The sequence below is a fragment of the Rhinatrema bivittatum genome, chromosome 1 (assembly GCF_901001135.1).
Source record: "Rhinatrema bivittatum chromosome 1, aRhiBiv1.1, whole genome shotgun sequence".
In the NCBI taxonomy this organism is placed as follows: domain Eukaryota; kingdom Metazoa; phylum Chordata; class Amphibia; order Gymnophiona; family Rhinatrematidae; genus Rhinatrema; species Rhinatrema bivittatum.
The window spans coordinates 684213178-684226069 of NC_042615.1; the positions used below are offsets into that span (position 1 = coordinate 684213178).

The 12892-nt window shown below is 45.4% G+C and overlaps 1 protein-coding gene across 1 annotated transcript in view; it reads left to right on the forward strand.

Annotated features, from left to right (window-relative positions):
* Positions 1 to 1133: 1133 nt before the first annotated feature.
* TNPO1 (transportin 1) overlaps positions 1134 to 12892 on the forward strand; it is a 685264-nt gene continuing 673505 nt past the window's right edge. The window contains 1 exon segment of the mRNA XM_029574697.1: positions 1134 to 1261. Coding sequence (XP_029430557.1) covers positions 1253 to 1261 — 9 coding nt within the window. The 5' untranslated portion in view covers positions 1134 to 1252.

Here is a 12892-nt window from a genome sequence, read left to right on the forward strand (position 1 = left end):
AGTCCTTGAGGAGGAGGAGGTCAGATGTTTCTGCACAGTGGCACACAGTAATGCACAGTAACACAGTGAAGGACAGTTTGATTGTTATTGCTGTTCATACTGCAAGGATGTATTCCAGCCACTGCCTGCTCCTATGACTTCTCTTCTTACCCAGGACAGTTTTTGCAATGTTCCTCATTTATACTATTATGGATGGTTTCAGGAATTACTTGAGTTCTGAAGGGAGTCACAGATGTGTGTCCCTAACCCAAATGAATGCATTGAAATGTCTAGGGTACAGAAGGTAGTGGTATAGGAAAAGGGGGAAAACCATTTTTCTTTTGGCCTCATAGACATCTCCCTCTTGTTAAGAACAGCAACGAGTGAAGCTGAAACAGGCTATCATGGGTCTGAAAGCACAAAGAGATAATTATGCTTATCTTTTATATTTTTAAGAGCTAATGCTGTCACTTTTAAAGCTACCTGTAAAAGATCACCCAATTTTTCATTTTATTTCATAATAACTTGTCTTTTTAATCAAAGCATTGATTTGATTAAATTTGCTACCATGCATTTTGCTTTTTTTTTTTTTTTTTTTTTAGTAATAAGGTCTTGTCATCCATGGCAACAGAACTAAATGATAAAAAATAGAAGACTCGGTTTAACAGCCTTTAAAGGAGGCTATTAACTTGGAGGTGAGGGTAAAGCAGAAAATATAGACATGTAACTTAACAGCTCCTCATTTCCGACCAAAACTCCTCTTTTCCCGGTAAAGTATACACCTAACCAAGAAAAAAGAAAACAAAAATCAAAAAAGATTTTGAAAACCTGGTCTGCCATTCTATCAAAGCTCGATTATTTCTCTATGACTTCTTCATATATATTTTCTATGTGCAGTTGATATGAGAGAATGTGTATGCACTGGGAATGTGATCAGATTTTTTTTTTTTGACAGCTACAGTAAAAGAGCCGGCGTGTGCAATTACCATTCTAGTCCCGGCCACAGTTGCTCGCCTGGACACTGTTACCATGGTGACTGCCGGAGGGGAATACTGTACTTCTACGCCTTGGCTCCGCCCCTCCCGACTCCCGTCCAATGGTAGCGGCGCTGGCGGGGAACCGCGGCCGCAGGTTCCTTTTGTTCAGCCATCTCGGGGTCGCGACGGTGAGAACATCCTGCGTCTGCCGCAGGGAAAAAGAGAGGGCGAGAAGGAGGGCCTTGCGAGACGAAGAAGAGCGCCCGCCGTCGCAGTCTCGCTTCCAGGTCTTTGTGATGGTTTGGGTGAGTCTTTGAACTCTAGTTGCCCCCCCTCCTTCCCCCTCCGTGCTACTGTCTGGGCGCTCCTCCCGTCTGTAAGCTGCGGTGTTTACTGTAGCGGCGGCGGGGAGCCTGCGGTCTGCCTCTGGCAGCCTTGGGCACTCCGTTTGTTCGGTTCTTGCCATGCACGATGAAGCAGCGGTAGTAGAAGCCGCCGCCACACTGACGCAAGAGCTTGGAGGGCACCGCGTAGCGGAGGGAACTGCCTCGCACTGACAGCGACAGATCGCGGGGACTTGCCCCGTCTGCTGGTGCGGGTCTTTCTACAGCTGAGCTGAGCGCATCCCGGGGGTCGTGCACCAGCACCGAGTGAGGTTAAAGAGATCGCTGGCTGCGTTCCACAGCAAGGAGGCATAAGAAAGGATCAACAGTTGATGTTATTCATTCTCCAGCTTGAGTTAAAAAGTCTACTCCGGAACATCATATAAATCTATAGCTATGTATCTGTAATGTATTCCCCCCACCTCACACCCAATGCATTGAAGCATGTTTCATTTGTTTTTATTCATGCAGTTTAGTATTGTTCTGCCATTTTACCGTAGTCGTCATATCTTTTTAAGTACAGTTACGTACATGCTGCATGGCATTTCACTGAGACTCCATATAGGACAAAATAGGAGCAAGGTTATGGCGTGTGGTATTGGAACATAAACTGTAGCTTTGGAATTTGTTAAAGCGCTTGTCTACCATCCATTATGTGACTTAATGATATAGCGATTTTACACATTATTTAATAAATCGCCCTAGATTTAGAACAGACCGCATGCCTCTGTAGTGTTATGCTGTTTAATGTTTCAAACACTGAAAGAGGTTTGATATCATTACCACTGAAGGTTACACAATTATGAAGCTGATGTTTTGTACCTAAAATTCACTTATCGCCCATTGGGTATATTTTAAACCTGCAGCTAAACATTTTTATTTTACTAGAAAGCAGAGTGTGACTTTTTAAGCAATTGCTCTGTAAAAATGATTGAAAGACAAGTCACATCCTTTTGGAAAAGACTGGTGAAGAGTTTTCTTCCGTGTTGCGACCAATAGAGAAAAATATTTTATAAAGCAGGCCATTGGTGTTTTGCATAGTGGAATAATACTATTCCATTGGTTATGTTGGTGAAGTGTCTGGCTTGGGCTGAGGTGAGATTGGCTCTACTTGCAAGAAAGAGCCCTGCAAGTTCTCACTGTCAGCAGGTGGAGCAGAGACCGGTCAGGAGCTTCACCTTTACCAGTCAACGTTCCCCTCGGGCTCAGCCTTTGGATGACGATGCTGGCAGGACTTAGGCAAGGGTCTCTGTTGTAGACTGAAGATGTAATCCAAGGCTGAGCTAGAGTTGGGGGCAGGTGGCAAACAGATGTGTTGAAGGTCTGGGCAAGAGTCAAAGGCAGACAGCGAGTAGGCATATCCAAAGTCCAGGCGAGGGTCAAACCATGGAAGGAAGGAAGAGGGGCGGATGGGCAGAACAGACTGGGAGATGAGGCAGAGACAAGTTGGGCAGACGAAGACTGGAACAAGCTGGGCAGGCGAGGACTGGAACAGGCAGAGTAGCAACTCACACTATGCACGGTAACTGGCCCTGTTGCTGAGGCAAAGTGCATCAGGGGAGCTGCCCTTACATAGAGTGATGAGATAATGTCATCAGCAGGGATCATGGAGGCTTTCCCTCTGCAGTCATTTTAAGAGACTCTACGTTGAGCGCACGCATGCTTAAGGGGCATGGGTGGATGCAGGAGCTGGTGGCATTCAGTGGCTTCCTGCTGTGAGAGAAGTTGGCGGCGACATGCTGCACTGGGGACAGCGGCTAGCTGAAGCGTGCTGGCCACGCAGGTAAGAGCAACAGTTAGTGGGCTGTCCCTGTGAGCTGTTAAACTTAACAGTAATTGCCCTCTTAAGCCCCCTCCCTGAGGCTTTGGGTTTGGGTTTCTTTGAGTACCATTGGTGGAAGTCCATCAGGAGATTTGGGTCCAGTATGTTGGATGATGGCTCCCATGAGTTTTCTTCTGGGCCATAGTCCTTCCAGGAGATCAGATACTCAATTGTTTTGCCTCTTCGGCAGGATCTCTTGGATTTCATATACTAGGTCCTTCAGTAGCAACATCTGGGGGCTCAGGCGGCGTTCAGGAAGGCCAGGAAAGTACTAATGGTTTGAGCAGTGAAACATGAGAGATGTGAATTTTTAAAGTAGATGGTAGTCTCAGCTGGTATGTGACAGGACCAATTTGTCGTAACACTGGGAATGGTCCAATGAAGCGTGGTGCTAATTGTAATGAGAGAAGTGGCAGGCGTAAATGTATGGTGCTTAGCCAGACTTTATCCCTCATCTTGAATTGAGGAGCTGGCCTCCTCTGAGTGTCAGCAGTTTTATGGCTTGCATGGTGGCCTTTTCAATTAGATGATTGGTTTGATCCCACAGGTCATTTAGTTCTTGTGCCGAAAGTTGAAGGACTGAGACAGGGGCAACGGTAGGTGAGGTTGTTTCCCATAAACAAGTTGGAAGGGAGAAGAGCCAGTAGCTGCATGATTTTGGTTGTTATGAGAGAATTTGGCCCAGGGCAAGAGGGCGGACCAGTTATCCTGGTGCTTGTTCACATAGGAGCAAAGGAATGTTTTAAGTTTCTGATTAAAATGTTCCACTTGTTCATTGCCCTGTGGGTGATAGGCAATGATGCCAAATTTCTTCAGAAGGATCGCCAGTACCGACAGTAAATCCTGTCCAACAGGATGTGTTTCGGTAAGCCATGCAGGTGGAAAATGTGCAGAGTGAAGAGATTTGCCAGTTCTGTTCTGTTGCAGAAGGAAGGCTGGGAAATGGGACAAAGTGCACCATCTTAGAGAAGCGATTGATTTCCATCCATATCATGGTGGTGCCATTAGAGATGGGAAGGTCCACAATAAAGTCCGTGGGTCCAGGGTTCTCTGAGGGCTGGCAATGGTTGTAACAGCCCCCAGGGTGGGCTATGCAATGCTTTTTGCTGTGCATAGGTGGGGCATGAGTCGATATAGGCTTTAACATCTTGTTTTATTTGGGGCCACCAATAGTGCTGTAGAGGCAATTTGAAAGTCTGTGCCCGTCCAGGTTGTCCTGCTACATGGGAGTCATGGGCCCATTTTAACACTTTCTTGTGCAATCTGGATGGTACTACTGTCTTCCCTGGAGGGTCGGATACTGCTGTGGCCAGGACTACCTTGGCGGGATCAACGATGTGTCTTGGAGTTTCTGGGACATCCTCGGTCTGAAAGACTTGGGAGAGGGCATCTGCTCATTGGTTTTTGAGTGTGGAGTGGTATCGCAACTCAAAATCAAAGCAGGCAAAGAAGAGAGATCAGTGGCAGTGGGCCTGTCTGGGGTTGAGTTATTGAGCTAGATGTAGGTATTCGAGGTTCTTGTGGTCTGTGTATTATGGTGATTTGATGTTGAACCCTCTTGAGAAGATGCCATTCTTCTAGGGCCAGTTTGACTGCTAAGAGCTCTCGGTCTCCAATACCTTAGTTGCATTTGGCTGGGGGAAACTTCTTGGAGAAGAAGAAACACAGATGAAGGGTACCTTCAGAACTGTGTTGGCTGAGGACAGCCCCTACCCCTAGGGTAGAGGCATCTACCTCCAAAATGAAGGGCCATGTGGGGGTCTGGGTAGGGAAGGCATCCTTTAGCTTCTGGAAGGCCACAGTGGCCTCTGGTGGCCAGTCCTTGATATTGGTGCCCAAGTGGGTGAGAGAGGTAAGGGAGGGCCGCCAAGGTAGATTAATCAGGGATAAACTGACGGTAATAATTAGCAAACCTCAGGAACCTTGGTAAGGCTTGGAGCCCTACTGGGTGAGGCCAGTCCATGATGACTTTTACTTTTACTGATTAGAACATAAGAACATAACATAAGAACATAAGATATGCCATACAGGGTCAGACCAAGGGTCCAACAAGCCCAGTATCCTGTTTCCAACAGTGGCCAGTCCAAGTCACAAGTACCTGGCAAGTACCCAAACATTAAATAAATCTCAGGCTACTGTTGCTTATTAATTAATAGCAGTTTATGGATTTTTCCTCTAGGAACTTATCTAAACCTTTTTTAAACCAGTTATATTAACTCCTGTAAACACATCCTCTGGCAATCAATTCCAGAGCTTAACTATGCTCTGAGGGAAAAATAATTTTCTTCGGTTTTAAATTAGCTATTTGCTAACTTCATGGAGTGCCCCTAGTCTGAGAGAGTAAATAACCAATTTACATTAACTTGGTCAAGTCCTTTCATGATTTTGTAGACCTCTATCATATCCCCTCTCAGTCGTCTCTTCTCCAAACTGAACAGCCTTAACTTCCTTAGCCTTTCCTCATAGGGCAGCTGTTCCATGCCCCTTATCATTTTGGTCACCCTTCTCTGTACTTTCTGCAGTGCAACTATATCTTTTTTTGAGATGCGGCGACCAGAATTGCACACAGTATTCAAGATACGGTTTCACCATGGAGCGATACAGAGGCATTATGATATCCATCATTTTATTTGCCATTCCCTTCCTAATAATTACTAACATTCTGTTTGCTTTTTTGATTATGACACCTAATCTGTCTCATGAGACTATGTACCCAAGGAATGGGAGTTCCTCTTGCTCAAAGAGATATTTCTCCAGTTTGGCGTCGAAGTTATTCTCCTGAAGGCGCTGCAGGATGGTGCGAACCTCTCTACAATGGGAGTTCAAGGTCTGGGAGAAAATCAATATGTCATCCAGATATATGGCCATGCAAGTATATAGTAGGTTGCGAAAGATCTCGTTGACCAATTTCTGGAAGACTGCTGGGGTCTGCAAAGCCCAAAGGGCATGACCAAATACTCGTAATCCCCATTGCGGGTGTTAAAAGTGGTCTTCCATTCATCACTAGCCTTAATGCAGATGAGGTTGTAAGCATCCCTGTGGTCCAGTTTGAAGAATATCTTAGCTCCCTGAAGGCGACCAAAGACTTTGGTTATTAAAGGCAGAGAGTAATAATCTTTCTTGGTAATAGCAGTCAAGCCCTGATCGTCTATGCATGACCTGAGAGATCCGTCCTTCTTTGTGACAAAGAAGAAATCAGTTCCCACTGGAGAAGAGGAGGACTGAATGAATCCACAGGCCAGATGCTCTTAGATGTAGGCCGACATGGCATGGGTCTCTGGAGGAGATGGGGGTAAATCTGGCCCTGCGGGGGTGTAGCTGCAGGAATGAGCTCTATGCTGCAGTCATACGTGCGATGTGGAGGCAAGGTCTTGGTACTTTTCTTTGAAAAGACATCTTTGTAGTCCACATATTGAGGAGGAACCCCTGGGAATGTGGAAACCATGGTCACCGGGCAAGAAGATACGATGAATACCAAGCAGGAGTCTGTTCATCAGTGGTCCTAGAGGATGAGTTCCAAGGTGGACCAATTAAAGTGAGGTTGATGTTGTTGGAGTCATGGCAGACCCAGTATGATGGCATTAACGACTTGGAGATCACTTAGAAGTTGATTTTCTCTAAGTGTAAGAGGCCAGTGTGTAAGGTCAGAAGCACCGTGGCCTGGGTGACCTGGCTTGGGAGCGGATCCCCATAGATAGACGAAATTACTAGCGGAGGAGTCGTCTGGACAGTGGATATTTGGAGCTGATTAACCAGGTTCTGCAAAATAAAGTTTCCCCTGAAGTTGGAGTCCACAAAATCCTGGATGGAGAATTGTGTGGAGCCCAGTTCCAGAGTGGCCGGTAAGAAGAGTTGGGGAGCATTTAAGTTTCCCGACCTCTTGGGACATTGGGCCACACAGTAGAGACAAAGGCCCTGTTGCCTATGTCAGAGCCTTTCTTTGGGTGCTAGGCGGCAGCAGCCTAGCTGCTTCAGTTCCTTGGGAGGGGGAGGAGAGACCAAATGTGTGGTAGCCGCAAGCTAGAGCAGGCGCTGGGTGCCAAGGAAACTCTTCTTCATGCCAGACGAGTCTCTCGGACTCTTAGTTGCAAGCATTGATCAGTCTTGCCAGTTATGGCATTGAGGGCCTCCAGGGATGCGGGGAGCTCCCAGGTGGTGAGTTCATCCTTAATTTTCCCAGAGAGGCCTTCCAGAAAAATGGTGACCAGACTGTTCTCTTGCTAGTTCAGTTCTGAGGCCAACGTCCTATATTCCACAACATTCTCGCCCGATGTTCGGGAACCCTGGTGAAGATGAAGTAGATCAGAGGCCATTGCAGCTGCACAACCTGGCTCCTTGAAGACAAAGTGAAATTGTTCCATGAACCGCTGGAGGTCAAGCAGAACCGGATCCCCTCTTTCCCAGAGGGGAAAGGCCCAGGCCAGTGCTGTGCCATCCAAGAGTGACAGAATATTGGTTGTCAGGGAACAGTGTAGCCTGTAGCTTAAAGTAGCATTCTGAACTGGTTGAGGAATCCCTGACACTTTATGGGATCCCCAGCATACCGGGATGGAGTTGGCAGCTGAGGGATTGGCCGTCTAGGTGCTGAAGGAGGTGGTGGCACCAGTGTGGGTGGAGGCGGTGCAGCAGGCATAGTCAAGGCATCCAATTGAGTGGTGAGATGGTCTATAGCTGTGGCCAGAAACTTCAAGGCACTCTATTAGTTCTACAGCTTGTGGGCTATACCAGGGATGGCTTGGAGGGAGGTCAAGTTCACCGAGTCCATGGCCTCAGCATCTGTTGTGTCTGTGGACCCTTGGGCTGAGGTGAGATTGGTTCTGCCTGCAAGGAGGAGCCCTGCAGGTTCTCACCGTCAGCAGGTGGACCCAGGTGGAGCAGACTGGTGAGGAGCTCACACCTTTACCAGCCCACTTTCCCCTCTGGTTGAACCTTTGGGTGCCTGGGCCAGCAGGACTTAGGTGAGGTCTCTGCTGTAGACTAAAGATGTAATCCAAGGCCGGGCTAGGGTCATGGGTAGGTGGTAATCAGGCAAGTCAAGGGTCCAGGCAAGAGTCAAAGGCAGGCAGCGAGTAGGCATATCCAGAGTCCAGGTGAAGGACAAACCAGGTATCTGGCCGAGGAAGGAAGAAGGGCGGATAGGCAGAGACAGACTGAAGTCGTGGCAGGGACAAGCTGGGCAGGCAAGAACTGGAACAAGCTGGGCTGACGAAGACTGGAACAAGCTGGGTAGATGAGGACTGGAACAGGCAGAGTAGCAAAATGCATTACACAAGGTAGTTGGACCTGTTGCTGAGGCAAAGTGCTTCAGGGGAGCTGCCCTTATAAAGGGCGATGAGATGATGTCATCAGCACAGGCCACGGGGACTTTCCTGCCGCAGTCCTTTTAAGAGGCTTGACGGATTCATGCACGCCTAAGGGGCCCGGGTGGATGGAACAGCTGGCGGCGTTCAGCGGTTTCCTGCTGCGGGAGGAGTCGGCAGCGTCTTGTAGTTTCTTCTGATTTTCAAATGGGTCTTGTTCTCATTGAAGATAGCTTGAGTTAGGATGGTTAGTAAATCTCAGGTGGAGGATCTGGTTGTAAAGTTACAAATGCTTAATTTTACTAAATATGTGTGTGTGAGAATGATGATGTAATTATAAATTAGGATGTTTTCCTGTATTTTATATTTTTATGTGTCTTTAATTTAATTATCTTTTTTTTGTTTTGTTTTTATGAATTGCTTTGCATTAATTGTATCATAATCTGGTTTCTACCTATAATGGCTGGAAAAGTCGGAATGTAAATTTTAAACAAATGTTTGAATTACAACAAAGCCATTCAGGATAACAAAAGATTTAACACTCATAAAATGGTACAATTACCAAACAGAAAATGACCACTTAATCTGTTTGATGTGGTTTCACTCAATGATTGTCTATATATAAATACATACATGACAAAAAAAAAAAAGAAAAAGAAAATATAATGAGAATAGCTTGCTTCAGGGATGCATTTTGCACAAAAAAGTTCATAAAATGCATGGATTGGCTGAACATTTCATGTCTTCTTTTATGAGTTTATTAGATTTCCTGTAATTTATTTATCTACTAAAACTTGTTACTTGCCCAACTGCAAAAGCGCTCTAAGAGAGGTTCAGCACCATAATGAGTACATTATGGAGGCAATAATCGTTCGCTGTGCTGTTTTGCAAACTCCTGTGGTTAATTTTAACTTACAGAATTTTCCACAATAATGAAAGCAAAACTATTTGTTTTGGTGACATTGCACATCGAAGCACTTAACACAAAGATCCTACAAGATAATGCATTAGATATTATTAAAAAATACTTGGGCTAAAGAGATATGATGATAACCTCAGATTTTCAGCAAGTTCAGATTTTTTTCAAATCAGTTTTTTCCATCTTTCAAAAATCTGTTCGTAAAATGGAGTAGAGATTTGACAGTTGCTATCCAGGCTTTCTTAGACAAAATTTAGCGTTGGACAATTCTTGTGATTATGTCACTTGCAGTCCATAGATTCAGAATTTAAATCAAGAAAAAGTCATGTCCTCATATTGTTTAAAATGGGGATATTCATCAATGTGCACAAATATGACCTTGAAAATAGCTTGATTTTCTAAACAAAATGTATTATTACAACAAAAAAAGAAGACCAATGAGTCTAGGATTGCTTGCACAGTTCCTTTTTGACTCATGCTCGTGACAGAGTGCCCTCAAAACACCCTAATAGACCGGTTCTAGCAGTCTCAGCCCGGTCCACCTTAAGGCAGGGCATTCTGGGTACAGGGCCCCTCCTCTGAGCAGGAATAAAGTGTAGACTCGGAGGAGAACAAGACAGGCCCAGGGGAGAAGGAGGAGGCAGCTCCTTATAAAATAACTGACCTACTGAAAGTGTTTTGCTGGCGTACTACATAGAAAGCAGTTTAAATTCTGTTTGTTATATGAAGAATAAAGTTGCGCAAGAGAGAAAACTGGAGTCCAGACTGAATTCTGTCCTCCAGCTAGCCATAGACCGCTCATGCTCTATGACATATGGTGTGAGATTGGGGATTTTCTGCACTAAGTTACTGCACAGGCAGAAGTCCAAGCCTCCTAGAAGTGTCTGAAAAAAGAAGAGTTTGTAGAAAGTGTCTGCACTGGCAGCATTGTAAACAGTGTTTGCACTGGCAGGAACTCTGCTTCACAGAAGGAAGAGAGAATTTTTTGAAAAAATGTTTTCTCTAAGCACTGCACAGAGAGACACTAGTGCAAAAGCACACTGAAGGAAGAGAGATATTTTAAGAAAGTGTTTGCTCTAAGCAGCGCACAGAGAAACATTGGTGTAAAGTGTGCAGAGAGAATAAAAACTCTGTAGAGGTTTTCTTTTCCTGGGGCCTATCACTCACAAATACACACCCAGCATTGGTCCAAGGGGGCTGTCCCCACCTGTATAATCAGGAGTCAAGCAGTGAGTAAGGGTGGGAGAGGCCAGCAGGTTTTTTTTATTTGCCTATCCCTGGAGAGATGCATGCAAGGGTTTATTTCCTGGGGAAGAGAAGGAAGAGGAGCTGGAGGGCTTTGGAGAGGTGCACAGTACTGAAGTATGATGTCCCAGAAGTTCTCCAGCTCCCAGAGCCACCTGAAAGGGAGAACCAGAAACTGGAGATCTGGCAGATGGAAAGGCCAGTCAAGTCAGTAGGGACAGCAAAACCACTCTCAGAGGCCATGGATACACAGAGAAAGAAAGGCAGATTTAAGTGGCAGCAGTTAGACGACACTTCAGGAGATAGCCACAGAGGTGACACAATGGGAGATGGACCTAAAGTAAGTCGCCAAGTTCGCTAGTGAGCGAACTGGGACAACGTGCCCCAGAAACCCTGGAGGGCATGAAAGTGGAGGAAGGCAGCAGGGAAAAGCCTAAGTGGGGTGCTGCAGGGAGGCTTGAGTTCCTGAGGAAGGCCCTGTAGTGTGCTCAAATACTGAAAAGAGCCTGGGGAGGGCAACGCAGACTGCCCAGTGGGGCGGGAAGTACCAAAGGGCTTGAAAGGGAGTCCAGCCCGGCCACGTTGGAGAAGCCAAAGGGGTCAACTTCAGTCTGGAGAGTTCCAAAAGGCCTGGGGCCCATAGGGATATTCCCCAGCTTGGACATAGTGCCAGCAGTGTATGGGAAGTGCAAGCAGCTGAGGCTAAGCAAAACTCACTTCCCCATCAACAACAATCGTAAACAAGAAAGAAAAGAATGCCCATGGAGCTTGGACCTACTATGGAGAGAGTCCAGAGACCACTCTGCTGGAACAGATATTAGAGCAAAATCCAGAAGAACAGGAGTCCTACGCACTGTTGCGAATAGAAGAGCAGAACTCTTCTAGTATGGCTATCCAATTCATTGAGGGTGGTGGGACCCAGGAACCCAAGGGGATAAAGCCAGAACAAGAGGTTAATACTGAGGTGGTGGTAGAGGTCTGGAGCCCAGAGGTCCAGCAGATGGAGAAGAAGCCAGACCTGGTTGGGGAAAAGTGGCCCGCTAGAACTGGTGAGAAAATGGAGTTCCTGGGAATCCAGCCCAGAGGGGTCAAGATGCCAGTAGAAGCTGGTAAAACAAGACAGGCCCTGGGGAGAAGGAGAAGGCAGATCCTTATAACAAAACTGACCTACTGAAAGCGTTTTGCTGACGTATTGCAAGGTAAGCAGTTTAAATTCTGTTTGTTATATGAAGAATAAAGTTGTGCAAGAGAGAAAACTGGAGTCCCCAGCTGTATTCTGTCCTCCAGCCAGCCATAGACAGCTTGTGCTCTGTGACAATGCTAATATCGTAAAGAAGGTCATCTTCATCACTGGCTTGATTTACAATTCCATGAAGTTTTTCTGGAGTCCCCCCATTTTGTTTTATATGAGGATATAATTGGCGTTATTGTCGAGTCCATTCAGCGCTTCCATCTTGTACACAATCATTGAGTAGAATCACATAAAATTGATTAAGTGGTCGTTTTCCGTGTGATAATTGCTCCATCTATATTCATTTTCGTTATTTGGCTTAAACTATTTTAGTTATTTCCTGTTACAACCTGCTCCATGACCTGTTATATGCATATACTTTTGTTTCACTACTTGTTCTATGTATCATTGTTTCGTTTCAATGTAAACCGGGGTGAAGGCATGCGCTAAACCTCGGTATATAAAAGTTTCAAATAAATAAATAAATAAATAATGGTAAATCTTATGTTACTCTGAATGGCTTTGTTTTAATGCAAAATGTTATTTCAAATTGTAATACGTTTTAGGTGTTGTATCTTATTATTTGGCCATTTTCCAAAATGTATAATCCCTCGGTTAAAACATTATAGATCAACATGTCCAATCAGAGTTTATATGTACTAACATAAATTGTCTATTAACACTAGGAAAATAGATGCATCATTTGTTGAACATTGTGCTAAATATTCCCATTTATTTACAGAATTGAAGTTCTTGGAGATTGAGCTCTTCAATTTAATGTGACACAATGAAAAGTGAGATCTCTTGCTACTTAAAAATGAACAAGAGTGGATATATAATTTACACACAGTTACTCTGAATTACCTTAATTTGTCTATTGAATTTTCAGACTTTTTCCCGCAGATAAGCAGGCTGAATTAGCCATGCTGTCTGGGAATGTCCCTCTGGGACGGCTAGGTGGAGCTTGACAAAGTTGACAGAGCTTTGCTCTGTGTGCGGCTGCTCATCCTTTCCCACGCGGCGCCATTTTCTCCTC